This window comes from Eleutherodactylus coqui, chromosome 5 (assembly GCF_035609145.1).
Source record: "Eleutherodactylus coqui strain aEleCoq1 chromosome 5, aEleCoq1.hap1, whole genome shotgun sequence".
Lineage (NCBI taxonomy): Eukaryota > Metazoa > Chordata > Amphibia > Anura > Eleutherodactylidae > Eleutherodactylus > Eleutherodactylus coqui.
Window position 1 is genome coordinate 156,191,145 of NC_089841.1, and position 27,146 is coordinate 156,218,290.

Below are 27,146 nucleotides of genomic sequence, written 5' to 3' on the forward strand. Positions count from 1 at the left end.
ATGTAGTTTATTTAAGCAGATAAGAGTGGAATTATGGGTTAACTTGTGCTGTGCCCATTAAATAAAGGTACGCAAAGCCTGGTTACTGACAAATCTGTTCTTCTCAAGAAAGATTGGTTAGTGTGAACTATACCAAAATGCACTTAACTTTCAGAAAATATGTTAGGCTGATTTCACATTGTGTTTTGTCACTCCAGCACTGGTTCAATCCTGGTTTCCGTCTTTTATGCAGAAAACTGCATTGGGACAGAGACCAGGATGGAACCATAGGGGTGAAAAAGTGAGGTAGAGATCTCCTGCAGACTGTGCCTACGGGCTATATTCAGTTATAGCCAGCAAAAGCTCTATTTCAAGCAGCGAAGGCAAGAGAGGCATCTGTAGCAGATGTTCTGCACGCCTAAAGAAAATAAGCACATTTAACCACTGCAGTCCTGATGACGCAGCTGCAATCATCCACTGGTTAGAGGAGAGAGAGCCGAGAAAACCCTGTGGAAGACGACCTGGTGTAAGTGTGTCTCCCCAATCCTTCCTAACTCTGCGCAGAGGTACATGCCCTGCTTCTTACAGCTGTCTTTTTTTTAAAGATTAAATTTAAGAGGTTTTCCAGGCAGATCGTCAACAATCAGCAAATTGCCAGGCCTGCTGTCAGTGTGGATGGACAGGATGTCATCATCTAGGTCGGAGAAGGAGTCTAATAGGCGGTTTTACGTCGTCTATCACACATCCAGCTAAAACCCAATGCTGAACCCAAAGCGTAGTCTGGCCCCACGACACATACTTGGGTCAGATGATCAGCTGATCGGTGGGGATCTCAGGCTGTGGATCCCCGACCATCAATTATTGATGACCTCTCCTGAGGAAAGGTCATCAGTAGTGTTTGCCTGGAAAACCGCTTTATTAAATGTAATTTTGTGGTTTGTTTTGCATTTTGTTTTCTCCTCCCTTTCTTTGATTACAAATCTTTCTTTTAATTTTTTTGTTCAGATTATAGAATTAACAGTAATACTGTGCTTTGCTACTTCTGTGGCCTACGCAACTTCAGAGATCTTACCTATCAATACAGACAGAACATCCCACCTTCTGAGTTACCAGGTACCTGGAATTTTTTTGGCCTCTTCTATGGTGTTCATATTACTAATTTTAGCTGACTTCTTTGGCTGAGGACTGAATATCCATATTAATCACTTATTTGAGAAGTCAACCAATGATTTCATCCTGGCTCCGTTAGGGCCCTTCTACGCTGAATGATAATTATCATTCTCGCTGGATCTGAACGATATCATTTAGTGTAAATGCTGGCAGTGACTTACAGACAAAAAATAATTTGTTTTTTTTTTTTATGCCTGCAGAAACTGATCAAACAACGATTGACCTGTGTAGACGGGCAGTTCATCTATTAGGCCTCATGTCCACGGGGAAATTATATTAGCAAATCCACATCCCATAGGAAAGCATTGACCATCTGCAGTAATTAAATAGCCGCGGATGGTATTTTACGCGATTTGCGGATTTCACTCGCATGAAAAAAAACGCGACATGCTCAATTTTAGTGCGGATTACACGTGCGGGAGCTCATATCTCACTTGATCTCCCACATGAAAAAAAAAAGACATTCACAGCAGAAATCCGTGCAGGCCTGATTTTCCTTGTGGACATGAGGCCTGACTGCCTGTTTTACTGTGAATGGACGCAGGTGGCCATAACAATCTCCAGCCCATTCCACCTCCATTCACTGAGCAATTATCACACCTATGTGAAAGCACAGGAGCGATTATCGCTGGGATGACTTTCAGGCACTAAAGCGCCCAACAGTCATCCCGTGTAGAAGGACTCTTGCGGAGAAAAGATGGCGATCTGACAGACTGCACACCGTGCTCCATACAGTGACTAAAGTGCTCGCAGTAGTAACCAAAAGTTTTCAAGTACCACTACAATGTTAGCTGCTCTGAGAGTGCAGTACAAAAGGATGTTTGGAGAAACCTAATCATTGACGAATTATCCCTTAGTTACCGAACAGTGGGGCAAATTTATTAATATCCGCATTTAAAATGTCAGTCTTTAATGGGATTTTCCCCGACACATGATGCACCTAATAAATGAAGAAGTGCATACCCGTCCATGTATTGGGTGCATCTCAGTAGCTGTGTGTGCTTGAACAGAAATGTACACCAGGTCCGACCTGACATACATTTCTGGTATAATTTCTCCCAGTTTGTGATGTAGACTATGCATAAATATGTTGGTTCCTAGCATCCACACCCTTCCTGAAAAATCTACCTATTTTTACAACATTGGCAAGGGAGGCGCAAAAGTCGCAAATTTCTGTGCGAGTTGTCGTTTGGTTTTTTTTGTTTTTTTTGTTTGTTTTTTTTTGTTAACACCCAGAATTCTTATGGTGGAATGTCTTAAAAATCTCCCTGAATTTTGTAGGTGAACTTACACAGCTGTGCAGGATAGGACCGTGCAGAGCTGTTTTATACTGTCGCAGCATTGTGCCTAAACAATATTGTAGTCCGAAAATACATGTTACTACTGGTTGATATGGAGGAGTTGATAGAGGTTAAGCTGTTACAATGGTTTTTCGATAGAATTTCACAACTCTCTGTGGGAATTTAGTAAATCTTTGAAAATAATGAGCTTCTGTGTTTATTTTCAGCGGCAGTAACATCAAGACCAAATTGTTACTGGGGAAGAAACTGTAGAACTCAGGTTAAAGCACACCATGCCATGTAAGTATTGCAGAGCATGTCCCATGCCGTACCTCCAGCATACTGTATTGTCACATGAAGGCATAACAAGACCGCTACATTTATGTACATATAGTAGGCTCTGTTTATGGTAGCAACACGCTTCCATTTTTAACGCCACCTTTTCCCCTTAGGGAGTGCACCTAGTTTATGCTGCCTAAACTATGGACGATGAGCTGATCGCTGATCGTTCAGTGTAAATAGCAGCCGTTCAGTATTGAACGGCTGCTATGTTAAAGGGGTTGTCCCACGCCGAAACGGTTTTTTTTTTTGCATAGGCCCCCCGTTCAGCGCAGGACAAACCCAAGGGATGTGTTGAAATAAAAAAAAAAATTTTTACTTACCCGAATCCCCTCTCTGCAACTTCTTCCTTCTTTTCCTCCAAGATGGCCGCCGGGATCTTCACCCACGATGCACCGCGGGTCTTCTCCCATGGTGCACCGTGAGCTCTGTGCGGTCCATTGCCAATTCCAGCCTCCTGATTGGCTGGAATCGGCACACGTGACGGAGCTACGCGATGACGCGTAGAAGGGGGCGGAGCCAGAACGCCGCTCGTGCCCGGACCGACCAGAAGGGAGAAGACCCTTCTGCGCAAGCGCGTCTAATCGGGCGATTAGACGCTGAAATTAGACGGCACCATGGAGACGGGGACGCCAGCGCAGGGAAGGTGAGTATATAACTTCTGTATGGCTCATATTTAATGCACGATGTATATTACAAAGTGCATTAATATGGCCATACAGAAGTGTATAACCCCACTTGCTTTTGCGGGACAACCTCTTGAAGTCAATGGAGAGGGAGAGCTAGGAGAGAAAACTTCCCTGCAGCCCCCCTGCTGGTCGCTCTGTGAGCGAGCCAGCGATACTAGCTCCCATGCAACAGCACAGGAGCGAGTGTAAACAGGGATGATTGTCGGGCATCGTTTGCCCGACATTCGTTCCATGTAAATGGGCCTTAACCCTTTTGACCGCTTCCTGAGCTTGTAAAGAGAAGCTTGTATACAAGTTTGAGAAAGGAGGGGAGGCTAAGCCACCAAAGCCATGATCATGGTCCTTTATCGCTGAGATGAATGTCAGGTGCTGAGGTGCCTGACAGTTCTCCTGCGTAAATCATTACCTTGCTTTCAGATAGAAGTGAGGATCACTCTGTGAATTTCATTTGCGCATGTGGCACTCTATTTTATATTAGGAGGGTACTGAGCATTTTGACAAATGTTGAATTGTGGGATTACCCCTTTGAGTGCAGGGTGGCATTTTGACGATGTGCCAGGTATCCTCTTTCAGGAAATGACCAATTACACAGGAGTACAGGCAGTGAATATGACTGAACGATTTAGCCAGCAAACCATTTCTCTGCCTGTACTGAGCTCTGACATTGTTTATGTGTGCGAATTATAGATTGTTGCGTGCATAAGCAACATACGTTTATCGTGCTATTAGGAGGTGACGGGTACCTTCTTAAATCAACAGGGATTTAAAATACATACAAAGATCTAGAAACCCTCTGGGTTTGCATGCAAGCTAAAGAGAGAACTGTGATTAGAATTGGTGTCATATATCGGATTCTGGGGAAAAGTGAGGATTATGATAACCTGTTGGTGGATGAAGTTACTCGAGTGGCAAAAAAGGAGATACTGTAATAATGGGGAACAGATGTTGATTGGAGTATTCCTAGTGTTCTTACAAACAGGAGCATGAAATTGATACAGGCAGTTAAAGAAGGGTTTCTAAAACGGCCTGTCAGGTCATCAACCAGAGGAGATATTCTACATTTAGCATTTGCAAATAGAGATCTGATGTCTGAGGTTAAGGTGAAAGAGAATTTGGTTTCCAGTGATCACCAATGTTTATGGTTTTTACATAAGAACCAACTTTGAGCAATCCATTACTGCGATCAAAGTATTAGATATTTCAATAAGTAATTTCAAGGATATGGTTGAGTTAAAACAGCAGGAGTGTATGCCCAGTAGAAACTATTAAAAATGCCAATCTTAACTCCTTAAGGGCCAGGCTGTTTTTGGCTCTAAAGGACCAGACACTTTTTAGGGATTTTACCCAAGTGGGGAATTTCTGCCCCTTTATTTTTTCCTTTAGCTACCCAAAAAATTTTCAGCATTTTTTCCCCGACATATAGGGCTATTTTTTTATATCTTTTTTTCACTGACTTTTTCAGGGCTTTTTTTGTTTTGTTTTATTGGGGGGTAAGTAGCTTATAAATTTTGTTGTTTTTTGTTTTTTTTAAATTAGTGGATTTACGCTAAATTAAAAGTATGGGAATGGGTTGCTCATTTTGTTTTGATATAGAATATGTATAGTTTTAGATTACAGGGCGCAAAAAAAAAAACCTCTGCCACCGGTGGGTCACATACAAAAATGCTCGAGTCTCCCATTAACCCCTTGAGTGGCGGGTTTCCTACCACCCTGTCGTGCCCACCAGGGCAGGTTTTTTAAAATGGTCTAATCATTGAATTTCAACTAATTTTGCAGTTGCGTCTCAAGAGCCATAACTTTTTCATTTTTCCATTGACATGGCCATTTAAGGGCTTGTTTTTTGCGGGACAAGTTGTGATTTTTTAAACAGGGGGGAGGAAAAAAAGAAATGGGGAAAAAAGAAAAAAAGGGGCCATGTCATTAAGGGGTTAAATAATGTATTAACTTCTCTGGGTCATTACGACGCATGGATACCACATGTGTGATTTTATTTTTGATTTTTTTACAAAGTAAAGGGAGACAAGTGTTTTTATTTTTTTTATTTAATTTTTTTTTTCCTTTTTTTTTTAAAATTTTTTTTTTGTCCCTTTAGGGGACTTCCACAGGGACCCATCAGGACCCCCTGATCACATTCCGGGGGTCCGATGGTGACAGCCCTTTACATGCTGCAGTCACATAGACTGCAGCATGTAAAGGGTTAACACAGCAGAGATCGGAGGTTTTCTCTGATCTCTGCTGTAAGAGCAGGTACCTAGGTGTCCTCTGACAGCCAAGCACCAAGCTCTCCCTGCCACAGAGACCATCGGCTTGCTTCTGACAAGCCGATGGTCTCTATGGCAACCTGTAAACAAACCAGTGCAGGAGATTGCCGACATATCTGCAATATCTTCTGCTGGTTTTTCAAAGCCCTTGCACTGCTCTCTGTGGGTCTGTGCAGGCAGAGCATAATGTCACAGCTTGTGGCATTGTACTCTGCAGCTCCCATAGTGATACATAGCCCGGAAATCTTCCGGGCTGTATCGCTATGAGCAGTGGAGCTCGTCCCGGAAAATTTCCGGGCGTGCCACTCAAGGGGTTAAAGTCAATGCGGTTCGTTACTCAAATAGAGCTCTCAAATTTCCGAAAAGCTTGACTCGAACAACAAGGACCCGAGCATTTTGGTCCACGCTCATCTCTAAATGAAAATGAAAAAAAAGCTGAAAAACACATGATAAAAGCATCTGTATGTATGTGAAGAATTAACAGTACTAATAAAGTTCTAAAGAACTGCAATTAAAAGTATATGTGAAGAAAGCCTAACAGGACTTACAGATACAGAGACAAGAAGTAAGACTTTGAAACGAGTGCTGCACCCTGAATATTACACCTAGGTCATTGCCTAAATTCCTGAAAACCCCTTTAAGTACAATCTGGATCAAATTTACAGGCTTAAAATGGAGTAAAGAAAAAATGTATATTCACCTATTCCATTGGCTCCCCGTCCACTTGCTAAAGCCCTGGTCCCTACCACTCGGAACCCGGAATAGTTGCCAGGCAGGCTAGTTCCATTCATTGTGTGTGTGACCAATCAGCCAGTCACAGGCTTTAGTGGTGAGTCTTCTATGGCCACTTAAGCCTTTGATTGGCTAAGTGGTCAGGTGCATATTGTACAGTACATAACAGGCTGCCAACTTCTTACGGGTTCTGAATTATTAATCTATATATTGAAGGCCGGTAAGAAGTCTGTTAGTAAAAATATATATCTTGGGTATTGATGGTGAACTGAAGTTCCAATAAAATGTTGCATCTTTCCCCTTTTCAGGAAATTCAACCACATCTGTGAACAAACACGCTTCAAGAACTAGGTTTGGTGCCATGTGAAAGTCCAGCCACCTCTAGGACTGTACTATGAAGAGGAGGTGTCAGCGTTTCCGGAGAACAGGAAGATGCCTGTGACCTTCTAGTGTGCAGGAGCCTGTTCCTGGCCTCGGAGAGCAGGCTGTTTACACCGTGCCAGATTGTTTTGGCACACTGATGGTTGCCAATTAAATTGCTGTTGGATTTGTTTAACTTGTTGAGCTGTGGTTTGGAAACGGACAGAGTCAACTGATATACAATGCAAAATGTCTTGCTTCCAGCTAGGGGCACTGATTGGTGTGAGACACCCACTCAATGACTGTGGGTTTTACAGCTTTCTGCTGCACATTGCTGTATTGCTGTTATTGATGGACGTTACACTATTGTAAATGAGCGGTTTTGTTCATGAGTTAATATTCCTTATTTAAAGATTCACACTGAATATATTGCAGATGATCTGCTATTCTAGTGCGCTTTCCATTCAGGGAAATTGGTTCAATTTACAGCCATTGGTTTGTTATGCACATGACTAGTCTGCTTCTCTTTTTCTGTATAAGGGCTAGAATGAAGCGAATAATTTTTCCTGACAACTGAGTCCTGGAAAATCCTGCTCTGCACTGTGGTTCCTGTGTATGTGATCTGCATAACTGAATATGTTGCTCATGGAATATGCCTGCAACACTGAATGTTCACTTCTGGAACAGCTATATAACCTCTATCACCTTTGATACCATATTTGTTTTTCTTTAATGGACTACCAACATGTTACAAGAAAGATGAGAACACACTGTATAGTACAGGGAAATTTAAGCAATCATTCTAGTAAATGTTTATACCTCAAAAGTTGGATTCTCTGTCTATTACACAATGTTGCTTACTACTGTAGTTGGTGCAATGCATAAAACATGTATTATACTTTTTGGTAAACTTTAATTTGCATAGAACGTTGCAGTGCTGACTTTTTTGGCATATTTATCAAATATTTGGGACTAGAGTCTGATTCCACTACTCTTAGAAATAGAAGTGCTTAATGTCTTTTATAACATTGTAAGAATGTGATATACTGTATGCTGCCAGCTTTACTTGGGTATCAAGTAGAACTGGTAGTATTTACTGTTCTCCTTGTCCTCCAGCGACATCACTTATGCCAAGATTCGTGCGGCCACTAGCATACAGGACAGGCAGTCGTTGGGGGAGCTCTCATTATTTTAAAATGCACACTATAAGATATTGGAAGGAAAAAATGTGGCCAACAGAAAGGTAAGCAATGGTTCTAGTCTGCTGTCACGTCCATTGAAGCCCTTGTGGAAGGTAGAGACTGTTTACAGTATTAAATTACGGCTTTGGTAATGCTACATTTACATGGGACGACTGCCGGCTAAACGACTAGGTGACGTCACCGCTAGTTGTTAGCGCTTGTGCAGAGCGTTTAGACAGGCAGATGCCCGCTTGCTTCTCACTCAGCACTTTACATTCTATGAAGCACTGAGCAAGAAGTCAGCGATCCAGCGATGATCTTTATGCTGGTTCAGGGTGAGCGGTAAACTAATAGTGAACGATGTTTTGCATTTAGACTTGACAATTTTCACACATTTTCGTTCGTTTGAAGGAATTTTGTGCGATAATCGTCACATGTAGATGGCCCTCAATTGATATTGCAACTGACTATAAGTGGTTATTGCAAATGAATGACAAGAAGCGCAGTCAAATAAGGCTTCTGCACATATACCCTGGTGTTCATATGGCACAATACTGTCTACACTCACAGAGGACTTGTCATTAAAGGTGCAGCCAGAGAAGGCTTCTGCACATATACCCTGGTGTTCATATGGCACAATACTGTCTACACTCACAGAGGACTTGTCATTAAAGGTGCAGCCAGAGAATGGCGCTCCACATGGCTGTATGAGGTTATGTTTCACTGGTTACTGGCAGTAGCGGAGTCTTGCATACATGTCAGGCTCTGCTCCTGCCAATCGGCTCTTTGGCATTGTAAAATCCAATTTAATTGCTGGGTTCGTAGAAAGACTTTAGTTTGGATAGGAATTAGAAAAAGGCTGTAGTTACCCTCCTATTCCTATTCCTGAGAACCTTATCTTAAAGACCGTTTCAAACAAGCGTCATACATGTGTATTTCTGGGACTGTATTGCAGCCAAAAATCCCATTCCACCTGCGGGTCTAAGCCAACAGCATGATACGATTGCATCACGCTTGTGTAAAATTAACCTAAGTAGGAAATTTGTCTGTTGTGGAGGTACATATCTTTTTAATACGGCATGAGAATAAGCCTGGGCTCGTGTCTATCCACTGGCAGCAGTCTGCGCTTCCAGCAATGGAGCATTTAAGCTGCATGTGTCTTTACATGTGGACTCAGATGAAAACATTCCTGTTATAGTGAAATCTGCCAATTATTCACATGAACTCCTTTATGGATAGGGCATGCAGTGGCTTTGAAATCTGCCAAGATAGCTTTCCTAGTATGCAAATGAGATTTTTGAAAATAAATACATACGTATAAAGTTATATATGCACACATACTGTATGTAAAGGAATTCAGTAGCATGGGATGCATGTATACAATAACTCGCAGATCTAACATGCAAAACACATGGGTGTAATACATAATTGATTGAAGTCCTCCTGAGTGTAAGCTGCTCTTTGCAATGTCCATCTACCCCATCTCATTTATGTGCCTCTAATGAGGTATATGGACAAGGGACCTCTTTAGCGACTGGACTTGGTCAGTTTCACATGACCATATTACATGATGTTGAGTTTGGGTCAGTAGACCCGCAGTTAGGTTGGAACTCTCATCGGTTTTATGGACACACATAAGTTTGGTGTTGTAAAGCTGGTTTAAATGTTTGATGGATATGAATGCATCTAATGGCATAGAACACTGCCTTATTTCACTTTCCATCAAATCAACAACCCTTCTGAAGTAATCAGGGACTGTTAACGTAATATTTTATTAGCTTTTGTAGATAACTCCCCCAAGAAAAGATCTTTTTAAATGTATAGTTCATTTTTAAAATGTGTATACTTATGTTAAAGTACAGGAATGGGTTCCCAATTTTGATATATCATTTGTATAGTATTTTTTTTTACCATCCATGTCCCTCATGAGGTCATAGAAGACTTCAAAGACATTCACACAGTCCTTTTTAAAAAAAAAAAAAAAAATTCCCACACGCTTTCCCTGGGAGCCCCAGTTTTAGGGTAAAACATGACCCTCTAGTGCCAATAGTGACAAACAGAGCTGATCTGGGTCTGTTAAAATGCAGCAGCTGAGCCATGCCCAAGGGTCCTTTTTGCCAGGGTTGAATAACAGAAGCAGCACTTCCTATTCTCTACATAGCAGCGCTCAGTGAGCACGATGTAGCCTGTAAAAGAGAAGACAGAAGCTGTTAAAAACCACTTCTGTTTCTTTCTCTGGGTCCTTGGCTGGCAGACAGCTGAGGACCCAACTTGCTCCTATTAGATTGGAGAAACTTTACCCTTAGGCTTCTTTCCCACGAGCGTATATCAGCCCGCCATTTTAATGGCCTGCTGATAAGCTGTGATCTGATGCATTGGATTCCAGTGCATTAGATCACATGGCCGTATACCTGAGACGTAAAAACTCCCAGCCAGCCCAATATAGCTCCAGGTGTTTTTATGTCGGACCCAAAAGATAGTCCTGGAACTATCTTTTGGACCGGAATAAGTCAGCTGCTGCCATGGGCTTCTATGGGAGCCCATGGCAGTGGCCACAGGTGTGAGGGAGTTTAGCAGCGTGGCTGCTAAACACCCTCCCTCTGCTCTCCTTTCCCCGTGCAGGCTCCCGTCCTCTCCTCCCCGCTGGCTCTCTGCAATGCGAGGGGGTGGGACGGACCAGCCCATCCCACCTCCTCCCATTGCTGGCTGTGGACATGGGTGGAGCTAAGCTCCCACCCTTTGTCCATAGCCATCAATGGGAGGAGGCGGGATGGGCTGGTGCTTAGCTACACCCCTGTCCCATCTCACCCCCTCCCATTGCAAGGAACGAGCAGGGAGGAGAAGAGGTGAGCCTGTGATAGGGAGGGAGGGAGGGAAAAGGGGCGGCGACATGGTAGTCTCAGCACCTATGGGGTGGGGGACCCATGCCGTCTGAAAGGGCGCATAAGTTTGATTTGTGTGCCAGTTTACCAATTTTATCTCTCCCAACATAGTATAAAACGGCTGGCTAATATACACTTGTTGAGAAAGAAGCCTTATGCTGTATTTTTACTATGGTGCGGGGTTGAAGCCTAGGACAAAGCACTGTATATTTACAGTGCTGGCTCTTTATAGGATTAAAATACAGAATGACGTTTTGTAGCGAATGAGAGTGTATAAGCATATGCCATAGTGAACAAGCTTTATTGGTTGAAAGTGGAACTATCTTGTAAGACTACATGCTAATAGTGTTTTGGCACTTTCAGGTATTCCAAGTCAGGGCTCCATCTGGAGGTAGAGAACAACCATGCTATTCTGTCTAGCCAAAATACCAGAATAGAATTGGAAAACTGCTAAAACAGAGCAGCGCTTGGTCTCCCTTTTACTAATAACAGCCTGTGGCCCCATCCAAGAAACTAATGTGAATATAGCCTAAGACAACGCAACCTCAAGCTTGGGAGGTACACTGAATGGCTACTTTAAGAAACTCCCATCTAGGACAGTATGTTGCATGGTCTTCAGTATTATTCTTGACATCCTTTTCAAACCCCTATTGTGATCATTTATATACAGCCTCAGGCTTTTTGTTGTTGTATGTTTTCCTTGATCACTCCATTCCCTGTATCCTACCAACACTGCTGCATGAGAAAATCCAAAGGGGTAAGTATCTAATAAAGTGGCCATTCAGTATGGATGCAATCAGGCATGTACAACACTGAGAGAAGGGCATTAAAAAAGAAAAAAAAAACTTATACCTGATTTAGTACACACTGTGTTTGACCTCCTGCACATGAGGTTACTGTGGCTTTATACTAAGGAGGGTACCTCTTCTCAACTATATCATGCTCTCTGTGGTGCTGCCTTAGAAGACTATTTATCAAGTTACCATACATTATATCACAGCATCCACAGGAATCCATCAGAAAACACTCACTATGAAAGCAAAGGCTTGAGAAAGTACAGTACAACTTCAAAGAAGTCCAAGGGTGTTGGATTTCAGTTCTGTATACGCATAAGATGCTTAGTGCACAAACACATGGAAGCTGATATGGGTGGCAGGAAATAGCTTTTTGTGAAGTTCAAAGCACATATGGCTGAAACAACTGCTGCTTGGGATGCTGCATATAAAAACCGTATTCTAGTACGAGGGAGGGGGGCTGTATTAGGCTATACCCATACAAACAGCTAATGGTACAGCATCCATATACATTTTGTTTGTTCTTCTCCTGCAATGGTGTAGAATACAATACCCATACCTACAAAAAAAAGTGGCTGTAAGTACAGTTTTGTTGATCATTACCCACTTACAGTACTGTTTAAATATATACAAAAGGTGGTTTCCCACCGTGCCTTTTGCAAGCAGCTGTTATGCAGGCAATAGCCAAAATATTAAACACTATAAACTATAGGGGTTTTTCCTCACTTTTGCTTTTTTTCTTCCTCTCTTCAGGCAGTAGCATATGTAATGTGCTGCCATTTTTCCATAGGGGGGGAAAAAACCTTGTAATTTTTATGCTATTTTCATGCATTTTTACAAGCAAATACAAAAAAAAATAGCCCTGCAAGAAACAGCAAGTTTATACATTTGTTTTTCTATTATCCAGTAACTCATAAAACTGATGTAACTTCACAAAATGCCAACCCTAGAGCATCCTGCATTGGAGTTTAAGAAAATAAGTGGGTGTAGGGATTTCATATGGACTTACAGCCAACATCTGGCTGTGGAAAAATGCAGTGTTTTGAAGTGTGTGGATTCCTAATTGACCAAGAGTGCCAGATCAGCTTTATTCCTCTTCTAAATGCTTTAATGCTGGTTGGTGAAATATTTACACGGAGAACCATATAGTCTCTATTCATTCGATTTGCTTCTACTTGCATATTATAATGCATTCTCCAGCTACATTAAATTAATCCCCACAGGAAATATCTGCACATGCCAATAACTAGGGAAATGAACAGTAAATTAGTGTGCACTACACTGATTGAGCATAATTAATTTATACTAACATTTCTTATAGGTCAAGAGGTGTTCAGAATCATGGTAAGTCTTGCACAAACTATGTATGCCCGCCTATAACATACATCACAACATTTTGGAGAAAAACTAATCTGGAAAGGGAGTTGCGTACAGAACAAAAGTTGATTTCTATAATCCTCTTTAGTTTGCATCTAAATCAGGATTAATTAGATTAGTTTCTACCCATAAAACTACTCCGTCACATGTTGCAGCTGCAGTGCGTTTGTCACGATTTTAGAAAAATGCAACAGGGAACATGAAATTGAGTGAACCCAGCCTTACTAAAATATCTAGAATGACTGAATTAGATTACCTATTTAAAACAAATTGCCTTCTCCATATTCCAATTGAAAGTAAATGGAGCACTTGTGCAACCCGTACTCCATTCAGTCTCTTCCTCAGTGCAGGGATGCAGTAACCCTGCAGTGAGGACGATTGAGGACCCCAGTTCTTAAGATCGGTAGGATGGTGGGAGGAGGGGGCTCTCTGGGAAAACCCATGCCAATCAGCAAGTTTTCACCTATCCTGTGAAAGGGAATAAGTTCCACTCTTCCTACATCCCCTTTAGGGTGCATTCCCACGAACGTATATCGGCTCGGTTTTCACGCCGAGCCGATAAACGTTGTCCTCGTGTGCAGGGGGGGTGGGGGGGAGGATGGAAGAGCCAAGTGCAGGAACTGAGCTCCCGCCCCCCTCTCTGCCTCCTCTCCGCCCCTCTGCACTATTTTCAATGGGAAGAGGCGGAGCGGGGCTAAGTTCCGAGAATTAGCCCCGCCCCGTCCCACCTCTCCCCATTGCAAATAGTGCAGAGGGGCGGAGAGGAGGCAGAGAGGGGGGCGGGAGCTCAGTTCCTGCACTTGGCTCTTCCATCCCCCCCCCCCTGCACACGAGGACAACATATATCGGCTCGGCGTGAAAACCGAGCCGATATACGTTTGTGTGACTTCAACCTTAAGCTGTGATTTTCCTGAAAATATGTACACTGCAGAGAGTGTGGGGGGGGGGGGGGGGATTGACGCACCAATGGTCCCTCTACAAGTCAATATACAAGAGGCTTCATGAAACATAGTGTAATTCCACTGGGAAAAAAGACGAAACAAACATATCTTGACCTCGGACAAATTACGAAAAATAGGCCCCGATTTAAATGGCTAATGTATCAAGTGGGCTGTTCCCTCCACTCACTGTCAATGGGTGATGGTGGACTTGATGGACAGGCTGATATCTCCCACTGACATCAAGTGTAGGGGACTGCCCGCTTCACCCAATGGAAGCACAACTGGGTAAAGGAAGGGGACTATGAAAAAAAGATAGAGCCATGCAGCCAGCTTTGCCAATTCTATCCTGTGACAAGTCTGCTTAAAGGTTGCAGTAATACTCAACAAAAAAGGGCGTTAGCAGTAGGACCTACTAAACTGCAGAGGACCCCTCAACCAAAACGATAACACCAGGTAGCAGCTACAAGCCTTTGACCTCGAACAAACGCAGAATACATAAGTTACCACTATGTGAAATGACTAATTTTATTGGGTCATAAAAAGGTGGCAGTTAACACTATCAGTGAGGAAACTGCCGAATGCGGCCTCAGTGCAGTTCCCCACTCAGCCTGGTCACTCAAAACACCACTGTGCCGGGAAAAGCAGCCAAGGGGTGGTGCACTGATTTAGCGCTGTGGCCCCTTCATTCTCAGGAGCGGTTGGGAGGCTCAGAGGTCAGACCCCTATCAATCATACATTTATGGCATATCCTTGAGATATGCCATAAATTTATGAGATGGAATACCCCTTTAAGTCTTTTCATTGATAGCTTATAGCCAGTTTCACATGGTCACCACCACTTAGACATGTGCGGTTTCACTGAGCCAAACTTAGATCTCCATAGAATCCTATGGCGCCATTTCTTAACGCCAATCCTCAAGTGCCCCCCCCCCCCAAAAAAAATCATGATCTGAGGATATCCCATAGAGAACACCTGTAGCAATTTATGATGTGCTGACAATAATTACATGACAGAGAAAATCCAGTGCAATACTGAGGAAATCCAGAAACTAGGATTTATTAGGGGTATTGGGAGGACTGGAATTGCGAAGAACTGTACCATGGTGATTTTAGTTAGGTTTATAAGTTGAAACACTCTTTCACAGATTAGTTATGAATGAGTGAGCAGAAAAATCTGCATTCACTCAGGTGCAAATTCTACATTGTAGTGAAGATTCTATAAAATCAGGTTCATACACATTCTTAGGGCATTGACTTTAATAGGGGTGAAAATGTAGCATAGTAAACGTACAAATATCACAACTCAGATAGCTAAATGTGATAATCAGACTGCGGTTTCACATTACAGCAGTAGTGCTTCATTAAAGCAAACACTAATTTCAGTAAGACTAAAATTAAAAAAAAAACTGCAACATTATGCATGTGTTGTAGTGGTGCAGTTCTCTTATACACCACTGCTTGCCTGTATGAATATACTACAAAGCACCCTAGAGTAGCAGTACAGTTAGATTTCAGAACATGCAACCATCTAATAAAGATACCCATCAATGCAACTGCTTATAAGGTCATGTTCACACATCCAAGGAAAGGAAAGGTCACCAGCATGCATGTAAAAGTCTATTTAAGACTCTGTATCATCACACCATGTAACCCTTACAGGGTCTTTCTAAAGGGCACCTGACAAAGATCCCTCGAAGAGAGTCAATACAGGAGGTGCAAATAAAGTTTTACATGTGGATGCTGGCGAGTCCTCTTCTTTTTTTGATACGTTGTTTGGGGAGAAGCTGGACTGTTCAATTGTTGCATCTGAGATCGATGTGATCTCTGCTTGTTGCCCACATTTTTTTTTCCTTTATGCACTCAAAATTCTCTTTGGATTTAGGCCCGTAAACCACTGGCATTCAGAGCTAATGCAAGTGAGTGGGGTATTTTAGACTACATTCAGATGCAGCAGAAAAAAAACAGGCTGTGGTTTTTAAATTCTACAGCATGCTTATTATTGCCACGAATTGTGCACGGAAAAACCACAGATTAGCCTTCCTGAATCACTATGGGGCTAGTCTGCATGCGGTTCTGCTAATTTATACGGCAGAAATTAGAGTTTCGGTCTCGGATTTCTCCTGCAGATTCTTTGAAAAATCCACGGCAGGCTTTCCGATTGCAAATCTAACATATGAACATAGTTTAATTACCTTTCTCTAATGATCCTGTATTTCTTCATTACTAGAGTAAGTGATAGTCCAGACAGTGAGTAAATACATACAAGTTAGATCTGGGCAGGTTACTATTTCAGTGCTTATACGGTCTGCCCCTAAAATGGGGACTACAAACTTAGATACCCAAGTAGTGTGCAGAAGTTGATAAAATACAAGTGAACTGCAATTGTGAGAAGAGAATTGTCCTTTAGTAAAAGTGCAGTAAAAAACTAAGGTCTGTGCAATTATGGCTACTGCAGCATGTAATAAATATAGTTTCATTGTGCGTTAGTGAGTAGTCTCATCCTGCAGTGCCTTACGACTAGTGAGGAAAAATAAGACATTGTGCGTTATATGTATACCCTACACCCAGTTGATGAGCACAAGTCAGTCACTCAGATCCCCCAATCCAAATAAATTTGAAGCAATTTAAGATCTTAAAAGTCTGACTTAAAACAAAGACCAGAGACCGGACTGTTACCGTGACAACACTTCATTTAATCGCCGTGTATTTCTCACCGATTTGTTTCTGTCCAATGACTGATCTGTGTCATATTTGGACAATACAGAATTGCAAACATTATTAATGAAGTAAGAATATGAAATACACAGCGGAATTACTATATGAATGATGTGCGGCAGTCATTATGGCAAGTGGCAAGCTGTAACTACAACAACAGAGATGCCGCCAATTGACTTCCATGAAAACAGTTGGCACGTTTGACTCGTTTCCTAGTGACTTTATCAATGTTCCCAGAAAAAAATGGATTTCCTGATCACCATGAAATATGAAATAATTGTCATTAAGTGCAGTTATTCTGTAACTAATCCTACTTGTGCGGACTGGAAATCTGTGCTTCCTGCAGAGTTGGATCTACCCACAGTTGCAGTGCAATGAGGGTTGAGACTCCCAGAAGGACCCAAAGAATCAGTGTTTTGTATACACTGATAAATGGAAACATCTGAAGACTTCATCCAAGGACTTAAAGGAGTGCAAGACCTTTTGGATACAAAGGAGCAGTTATTAGCTTTACAACCCAAATCAGAAGTGTGTGATTGGCATTCTGTAGGAGAGCTCAGCTGGTCATCAAATACCAGGGGCTGCTGATCATCTGCCTCTTCACAGATCACAAAAACGGTGTTTGGCTTTTCAAAGTCCATTGAGAGCTCTCTGGCTCGCACTCCGTTGGTTGCTGTTATTTTGAGTGAGCTTGGATACTCTGTGGTAGGCTTTTGGCACAGACTGTGATTCTCCTTTGCAAAGGCAGATGTTTGTTCAGAGGAATCATTTAGCAATGCAAAACATGGCCGTGTCCTCTTGAGGTTGCCTGATGGGAGATTTCTATGGAGGTGTGCAGAATGTGTAAGGGGATAGGACGCATTACTGTCTGAAGATTCTGAATATAAGCGACTAGGATTTTCCCCAATCTGTGCGGCAGACCCAGCTCTCCTGGGGATCTTAGGACTTAAAGTCTTCACAGGTGCAGTGCAACTCTGAAAAAAGCAAAAAACTGTCTGTTACTGACATCACATAAGAAATTGGGAACAAGGATTAATGAGAATGATGACAAACTGTATACAGTGCTGCAGAATATGACGATACTAAGTAAGCAATAGGAAATAAAAGCATCTGGGTCAAGGTTAATATACAATAGTAAGAAAATCACATTTTTCAAGGGCATCGCAATGAAATCCACTATCTAACGGTCTTTGTGCTATGGGCGACACCATGTGTTCTGTATAGTGTACTAATTTTTATATATGTATAATCCCTGCAGTCTATGCTAGAGGTTCAAAATTGCTTTACATCACAGTTCAGTTATGCTGGCTACACGTGACGTGCCCAAGTAAGAAAGCTCCTAATGTAGTTGTGATAGTCAGACCAAGTGTGCAACACATTTCTCAGCAATCTGCAGGATATGGTGTGTACACGGGGCTGTGATCTTCCAGATGTATTCTCTGCTCAGCTGAGTAGGATGGCCGTTTCAAGTCTTTATCCTTACGAGTTCATACTATGGCCACACAATGCCAGTGCTATAAATGAAGAGTTATAGTTGAGAGGTCTTCTTACAGATCATGCACTGGGGCTCAGTAGCTTCAGGCTATGTTTGTATGTAAGGAGGCTATGGATTTTGGGAAAATTTCAATTAAAGCAACCCTCCGATTTCAGGACAAAATTCTACCTGCTGATGTCACTTCAATCTGCCAACCTGGGATCCTGTTTTTACCTGTTCAGAATGGCCATTGCAATTTTCTAGCTGCTGATGCACACTGCTCTCTGATTAGCCAGCAGTACAGTGCTGGCCAATCAGAGATCAGGTATAGTGCATTGGTAGTTTAACACTACCAATGGCGTATGGAGCTTAGGTAGTCTGAAGATTGCATCGGCCATCTTGGGCAGCTGAAAAACGGGACCCAGAATAGGTAGATCACAGGGGCATCAGCACAATAGACCAACACCAGATAATATAACTACCTCCTTTGATCCCTGCACAAAATTTTGTCCTGAAACCAGAGGGTTGCTTTAAGACTGTAAAGTTTTTAAAGATACATTACATCTAGACAAGAAAAAGCACATACAGAATGGGAGGAATTGGGCTAAGCAGCACATGTAAAAAAGACTTAGGTATACTAATAGATCATAGACTGAACATGAGTCAACAATGTGATGCAACAGCCAAAAAAGCAAACACAATTCTGGAACATATTAAGAGAAGCATAGAGTCTAGATCACGTGAGGTAACGATCCCCCCTCTACTTTTCCTTAGTCAGACCTTATCTGGAATACTGTGTCCAGTTCTGGGCACCCCACTTTAAAAAAAGACATAGACCAACGGAGCAAGTTCAGAGAACAGTTACCAAGATGGTGAACAGTCTGCAAATCATGTCCTATGAGGAACGGTTAAAGGATCTGGAAATGTTTAGGTTGTAAAAAAAGAAGGCTGAGAGGAGACTTAATAGCGGTCTACAAATATCTGAAGGACTGTCACAGTGCAGAGGGATCAGCCCTATTCTCATCTGCACAAAGAAACACCAGAAGCAACGGGATGGAACTGAAAGGGAGTACACAAAGATTAGATATTAGAAAAGAAACTTTCGGAGGGTGATTAGTAAGTGGAATAGGTTTCCACGGAAAGTGGCGAGTTCTCCTTCAATGGAAGTCTTCAAATAGAGGCTGGACAGAAAATTGTCTGAGATGATTTAGTGAATCCTGCCCTGAGCAGGGGGTTGGACCAGATGACCCGGGAGGTCCCTTTCAACACTAGGATTTATTAACCCTTGAAGAGGGTACACTTTGCCTAATCCTCATTTGTTAGAAAAGGTCTTCCAACAATAAACTAAAAAACAGGAAATCCTACTTTACGGGACCTCCAAGTGATCAGCTATAATCTGTAGGGAAACCTGGCAGCAAGTATTCAATTCTGCTGCAGTTCCACCAAGAAAAAAAAAATCAAGCATTGCATAGTATGTATTTAAAAAGGGAACCTGTTACCACCAGCAGGGGCCTAACTATTGGGGATGCAGAGGATGCGGTTGCACCTGGGTCCAGGAGCCTTAGGGGGCACGTAAGGCATCAGTTCTCTATATAGGGAGCCCATAAAGCATTATATTTGGGGGCCCTGTTACAGGTTTTGCATTGGGGCCCAGGAACTTTAAGTTATGCCTCTGACCACCAGCACACCCCTAATACTAATGTCACTGACTGGTAGGCGATTAAAAAAAAATAAATCACTTCTAATGCCCTTTATTTTCCTAATGAGCCCCTACATCTCCACAATTAGATAACAAAGTTTTCCCATGTCGTATGTAAATGAGGAGAGGAGCCATGCTACCTAATAAGAGACATGCTGATTCACAAGCTGCCATGCTAACCATGTCCCCTTTCTCCTGATAGACAGCTCATCACATGCCCCATTACACAGTAAACCCGGCTCATGAACTAGTGCGGCTCTTCGCAAATGGAGGATTTTTCTCTCCTCATTTGCATATGTCACAGGATAGGATAACTTTGAAAACTAATTCTGAAAGTATGTGGGCTCATTAGAAACATAAAAGGCATTAGAAGGAATTGATTTTTCATCTTCTGCCATGCAGTGAGGTTAGTTTTCAAGGTGAGAGGGTCCCTTTAAGCTGCTATATGGCAACAAAGTCTCAGAAAAGTCATGGGACCAAATAATTTGTGCGACTTGTCTGAGAGCTGATATTGGACAACGATTTCAGAGCTGCAATTTGCCTGTTAAAAAGCAGCCAAGTTGGAGGCAAGTCACAGTCACATGCAAATTAAATTCAGATCTATGGTGGAAAAGTCGAATGTGACTTCTGACCAAGATCCAACAGAGTTGAATTTTCTGCAACTGTTGTGTCACGTCGCAATGCAACATCATTGGCAATCATTAGATGCAACATCACAGCATGACACAATGATCTTTGTGTTGTGTGACACATGTCACCATGGTGCCCTAGCCTTACAGGAAGTCTGTCAGACAAATGTAAAACTAATCCCAATATAGGATGTCCAAAAGACAGATTCAAGTGACTGTACTATTTTTTTTTTTTTACCTTTCTCCATTATTTCAAATTGTGAAATATCCCACTTTCTAGGCTTTCCATGCAGTATGTTAATTATTACAGAATTGTCTCATGGGCGGTTCTAATGTTAAAGTCATCCAGGCTCTCTTTCCCCTTTGTGCTTGCAAACATTTCCCCTTCACTCTCATGATGGACGTCTCCAGCTCAGGTTGAAGACACTGTGTATCTGCGCTGCACCTCTGACTTTGGCGCATGTGCAACAATGCCTGTAACCTCAATAATGTTACATGCATGCACTGAAGCTAAACGTGCATCACAGACACACTGAGTATGGAGTCTCCGATAGAGATGTCAATCATCAGGGTGAGCTGGTGTGGTAACAAACATGGAGAGAGAAGCTAGTTTGGTCGACTTTGGCAATAGAACTGCCTACCGGATGGTTCTATACAGATTTACATACCGCGCAGGAAGCACAGAATGTGGAATATTTTTCGTCTGCAACAGAGAGGGGGGGGGGGGGGGGGAAGGTACAGTAACTTGTATCCGTCACTGTCCCCTATTGTGCGTTATTCATGGACATGTCAAGTCCACCAGAAGTTCTCGGAGGTGCATGCCTCCTGAATCCTGTCAGACTTTGTTATCACTCCACCTTACAGAAATGAGCAGTGGGGTATTACTCTATCCCCACAGTTTCCTCGAGTCTCAAGCAGCATGCGACTCATCCTAGTTAGATCCTAGGTTGGGTTTTTATAGACAATGGCCATTTTAATTTTACAAGAGTAATTACCCTCTAAACAAAACACGCTTCTGTAGCTAAATAAAGATTTATTTATAGTTACATAGCTTTCCTTTCTTTTTTAATTTCCTGGACAACTCCTTTAATTAATAGGGTAAATAATAGGCTTTCTAAAGAAGACAACAACTTTAAGAAAGGAAAATGAACTTACATTGTCTACTAATTTTGTGAAGGAACCACTGGAGGTACGACTACGCCATTTCATCTGTAGCTGAGGCAACAGGCTGTTAAAATTGCGAACACTCCAAGCCCTCTGTCTGGCTGCATCTACTTCTTCACATTCATTTGCTTTGTCCTCCACAGTTAGATCCACGCTTGTATAATCTGAGGTAAGCCAGTCGGATACAGAGGCGGGGCTGGTTACACTTCTCTTTAGGTTTCCTACCTAAAATGAGAGGCCAGAATGAAAAAAAATACATTAATGCAGCAGTGTGAACCCGGCCTTAACTGGCTACAGGGAATATACTCGAAAAACAAAATAAAAATCAAGCAATCAGCATTTTAGGATTACTCTATTATCACACGAGGCATCGGTATGGCACAAATATACCTACAGTAATACATAGAGTATAAGATATAGTGATTGAACAAATAGTAACTCCCTAATATAGAGATATTATTGTGATTATTCCCATTAGTTGCTTTACAGATTACAGGCTGCCACAAACAGCAATCCGTAGTCTACTGTCCGAATAAATACATGGTAACAGCAATGGATATGAAATCCCCTTGAAACCTACATGGGTATTCTTGCATTCTTAGGTAAAAGGGAGCCAATCCAGTGATAATTCTATATTAGGAAATTGCCATTTAAAGGGGTTGTCCAGTTGAGTTTCATCCGCACATGGATAAGCCCAAGGAGCAAGGTCCACCGCAAGCTTCAGAGTCCAGCACAACAGTAGAGTCCCAATAAAATATCTGGTCTTAGAAATGAATACAAATTGCCAGCACCAAGACCACCAACCACAGTGGCTTGCGCATTTTTGTAGTTAACTTTGCTTATAGCGGCTATGAGCAAGATAAAACTGAAATATGTAAGCCACTGTGGTTGGTCCTTGCACTGACAATCTTTCTTCATTTCTAAGACAAGACATTTCATTGGGACTCTGCTGTGACGCTACACTCTTTCTTTGATGTCTGCAGCAAGAATGGTAAGCAGAACTAACTCACAAGAAGCTTATTCTAAATACTACTAAGTAGCGTGGGAGCAATTATGCTTTACCAGGATTTCAATAAAAGTATCTTATCAGCTGAAACACAGCATTGTTCTTTCTTTATACGTTTTACATGTATAACGATCAGAACGTTTTAGGGCACCTGGGTCAGACTGACACACCAGAGGATATGCTACTGGTCCCATCCACAAAGAGGTCTAGCATATAACAACCACATGTGAAATGGATCATTTGATACTTGAGTCGTTCACATTCAGTATTTCACAAATAACTTGGGCTCTTTTTACATCTGCATTGGAGGGACCTCCAATGCAGATCTGTACAGAGGTCAGTGACAAAATAGAACTGCACGCTGTGTTGTTGGTCTGAGACATTTCCAGAGGTCATGATAGAAGTCGCACAGACCTCCATTATCGTCAAAGGGGCCATTTGTCTCATTCATAGGAGATGGACAGACAATGTTGTCTATGTGCGCATAATGATACAGAGGTCCACTAGCTATTTGTACACCAAAAACCATGCCCCACTTGTGAGAGATATGGCAACCCGATGGGCTTGATTCATTGATGCTAGTAGACCGTATAAATCTAATTAAAGTGAAGCTACTGCCCAAATTCTTGTATGTATTGCAAAACACCCCCATCTTAATCCCTTAAAGGTTTCTTTAAAAAAATTGTACAAAATACTCCTTTGCATATTGTGGCGTGGCTCCACTCGGAGAATTAAACTGGAGGTCCTTCGCTTGTCTGTGGAGGAGGGGAGGGGGGTTGGCCCTTCCTCACTTCTGCTGTTACTATTTAGCTAGCCAGTTGGTGTGTTCAGGGTAGTGGCTGTCATCCATTGACTACAATCCAGTGATAGGACTTAAGCGTAGAATAGTAGGTCCCAAACAGAGCCCGAGAGGCTTATTGCCAAGAGGCCAACCTCACGTACAAGTGCTCTACCTGCACCTATTTGGGTGACTCTCAAGGTCTGGAATATCACCTACTATCCGTTACCTGATGAAGTAGCTAAATGGTCGCCTCACACTCCCATAATTCCAATCTTCCGCATTTACAGAGCATGCTAGAGACAGTCTTCTGGAGGCATAATTGAGTGACTACTCTCTCGGATGTAGTGGAGGGGCACGATCTCTGTACCTTACTATAACTGCGGATACGTTTTGGCCTTGCCAATAGGTCCCTCTTCAGATACTTCGAACTCTGACATGCCCTTAGAGCCCAATTTGGGGGCCTGACCATCCTCCTTGCCTTGACCAGGTTGAAAGATGTGGCACAGATGGCCAACTTTCTGAAGCCTCTCTTCAGTTTTTATAGGCAGTTGACACGTAGCCTTACACCACTGAAGGATGAGGCTCTTGAGAACTGGGGCTCAGATTTACTGGATCTGGACTCAGATGGCTGGAGTGCCCCACCCGATTAGTACTAGAGACAGATTCATACAGGTTAAGTTTCTTCATAGAATCTATTACACCCCTACGTGTTTGCATGCTATGGGCCTGTGCCCTGAGGCGGTCAGTCCAAGATACCTGACGGAGGCGGGCACAGTCATGCATAGGTTCTGGGAGTGTCACGTTTTACACACTAGCGAGATATTCTCCAGTTTATGGAAACGAATTTGGGAACCCCATATATTCTAAACCCTAAAAATCTGCCTCCTTGGCCTTGTGGAGGACAGTCCGGTCGACCTGACAACGTGCACTCTATACAAATTATTGCTTTTCTATGCAAAAAAAAAAAGTAATATTGCTTAACTGAAAGCACCCCAAAAATCCCACTAGGGCTGCCTGGTTGCGTGAGATAAATAGTGTTACCCCTTATATTAACTGACATACATGGCTAGCGGTTGCTCTGCCAAAATACATAAGATATGGGATTGAATACCCTAACCTTGTATCAAACACGTCTGACTATTTCCTCTAGGGAAATTTACGTCCCCCCCTTTTCCTCTCTGTATAAAGACTGAATGTCTTCTGTACCAGCAATCATGTTGTGGGTGAGGTTAGAGTTCTAAAATATATTTATAATAATAAAATATATTAAATAATCTTTATTTGTATAGCGCCAACTTATTCCACAGCGCATATATAGTAGTTTATTTTAATAAAAATAAGAGGTTGTCATAAATTGTCAGGGATTGACACTGAAGTATTACTGTTGAGTCTCTCTTTATGCTCTTTTTGTATTGTAATGTGTGAAATGCCCAATAAAAATGTTCCTTTAAAAAAAATGAATACATTTTTAATTAACAAAAGTCTGTGGGTGCAAAGTGAAGAGAACATATCCTAAATACTGCAAGGACTTCTAACTGTTCCAGCTTAAATACAGTACATAGTATATACTGACCTGTAAATGGGAAGAGTTTAAGGTGATATAGTTTGTGTGATCTCCAGGTGAGATAACAAAGACCTCATCACTATTGGAGTCGGTCACTGCAATAGTACACGAAGAAGGATCATCCTGTTGTGACTGCTGAGAAACATCTGCAACTACATCAGAGAACAGAAGTAAGAAAACAGGAAGACCATAAAGGGAGTCAGGAGAATATGCAAAGTCTTAGGGCCCATGCACATGGGGCTGTTAAATTATGCAAACAATAACTGATGTTTTGCTTTTATTCTCACTTTTTTTTGGTGCCAACCATGCCTTAAAGTGACCCCCCCAAAAAAATCTAGAAGGTAAAAAGAAAAAAAAAAAAAGACTTTATGCAGTCTGCTTTTCTGACGACTTGCAGAAATCAGCCATAGAAAACAGCAAGCTCTCTCTGTGTGAGCCTGGCCGTGACACTGCGTATGGCCACATAATGTACTGTGTATGACCGCGTACTCATGCAGGCAGTCATGTGCAGCACTCCTTTTTTTGTTTACATTTTTTTTGTTTACATTTCCTGCACCGTCGCTTTAAAAAAAACAAAAAAAACAAAAAAAAAAAAACAACCTCACTCATCGAGCAAAAACCAAAACCAAAAACCCCTCACACAGCACCATTGACAAAAAAGAAAAATTTATATAATTTATTTTTATATATTAGTATTGCCCCAATTGTCCTGGCCTGCAAAATTAATTTTACATATTTATACTGTGCGGTGAATGTTAAAAATAGAAAGAAAAAAATAAATAAACAGAATTGCAGATTAGGGCCCATCATTGAATGGCTGCAATTTGTTAATCCAGCATCGGCTTTCATTGGCCGATTCGGCGCTGGATTAACCAATCAGAGTATTAGCTTCCTGGAGGCAGGGTATGCATGCCCCGCTTACAGGAAGAACTGCTCTATCGGCTTGAAGAAGGACGCGACAGCCTGCAGCAGCGATAGAGGCAAGAACGCCAGCGGTAGGGTTTTTTTTTTTTTTTAACATGTAGCCTAGCTAGGACTTCTATTTGAAGCCTCCCCCGAAAATCGGGATAGGTCTCACTATCGGGGACACACAGTAGCTAGGATTTCAAAATGCTGTGTATTGTACGCCGCAAATTGCGCAGTAGAGATTCCTCAATGTAACTGCGCCATGTGAACAAAGCCTGAGGATAAGAAGAAACCTCTTCACTGTCCCAAAGAACACCAGAGAACTAACAATTAACTTATTTCCTGCCCTGAGCATAATGCATTTTCAATTAAACTCTCTATTGCCCCAACACTACACAGTAAGGGGCTATCATTTTGGAATTGCATGACAGTATGTGAGCACTATATGTCGTAGTATTTGAATATTCTAAAGAGGTATTATATATGTATTGTATGGTGCGAGTAGTTGGACACTGTATCATAGTGCTATATAGCATTGTAAGGTGATTTTCTGCTATAACCATTTGGTTACACAGTTCATATGTATGTGTGTATACAATATGCATCTACAGTAGCTAAAGTTCAATATTTAGGAGAAAAAAAAATGATATAAGGAAAACTTGTTATGGTCAGCTCATTGAGCTTGCATACACTTAAAGCCCTTTTACACAAAACGATTATAGTTCAAAAAATTGTTGCATTTTGTGAATTTGAATGATAATTGTTCGGTGTAAACGGCCAATTATCAAAACAACAAACGAGTAGTTGTTCGCTTATCGTTCGTTGTTCATTTTATGCAGGCATAAAAATAATAGTTTGCATGTCATTGCGTGTGAACAGTGATTGTTTAGTCTTTCACATTCACGATTCACTGTTACAGTGAATGTAAATGACTGAATGATATGCAAACGAATTTGCAAATTTATCTGCCTGTATAAACAGGCTGCCAAGAGAATGAGCGAACTGTCATTGTATAAAAGGCGCCTCACCCCCAGGTTGTACAGCAGCACAAGATAGCTTGCAGATCCAGCTGAAGAAAAAACATAGTGTCCAGCACTCTGAGTGGTCGATTAAAACTCGTAGCTTAAAGTTACACGGGCAAAATTATCTTTGTTACAAGTAGCTTACACTTTTCAAACAAAGTTATTAATCATATTTTCTACACCTACCCATATGTTATACGA

General features: G+C 41.9%; 2 protein-coding genes across 4 annotated transcripts in view; one reads left to right on the forward strand and one right to left on the reverse strand.

Moving 5' to 3' along the window:
- Window positions 1-7,636, forward strand: part of CHFR (checkpoint with forkhead and ring finger domains) — a 62,700-nt gene extending 55,064 nt beyond the window's left edge. For both annotated transcript variants that reach the window (XM_066603443.1, XM_066603444.1), the window contains 3 exons: window positions 985-1,092; window positions 2,657-2,729; window positions 6,759-7,636. In XM_066603443.1, coding sequence (XP_066459540.1) covers window positions 985-1,092; window positions 2,657-2,729; window positions 6,759-6,801 — 224 coding nt within the window. In that variant the 3' untranslated portion in view covers window positions 6,802-7,636. The remainder of the gene's footprint in view (window positions 1-984; window positions 1,093-2,656; window positions 2,730-6,758) is intronic.
- A 7,598-nt stretch (window positions 7,637-15,234) lies between these two features.
- Window positions 15,235-27,146, reverse strand: part of LOC136627925 (uncharacterized) — a 50,023-nt gene continuing 38,111 nt past the window's right edge. For both annotated transcript variants that reach the window (XM_066603445.1, XM_066603446.1), the window contains exons 5-7: window positions 25,027-25,169; window positions 21,658-21,891; window positions 15,235-17,674 (exon numbers count right to left, since the gene is read on the reverse strand). In XM_066603445.1, the coding sequence (XP_066459542.1) occupies window positions 16,994-17,674; window positions 21,658-21,891; window positions 25,027-25,169 (1,058 nt within the window). In that variant the 3' untranslated portion in view covers window positions 15,235-16,993. The remainder of the gene's footprint in view (window positions 17,675-21,657; window positions 21,892-25,026; window positions 25,170-27,146) is intronic.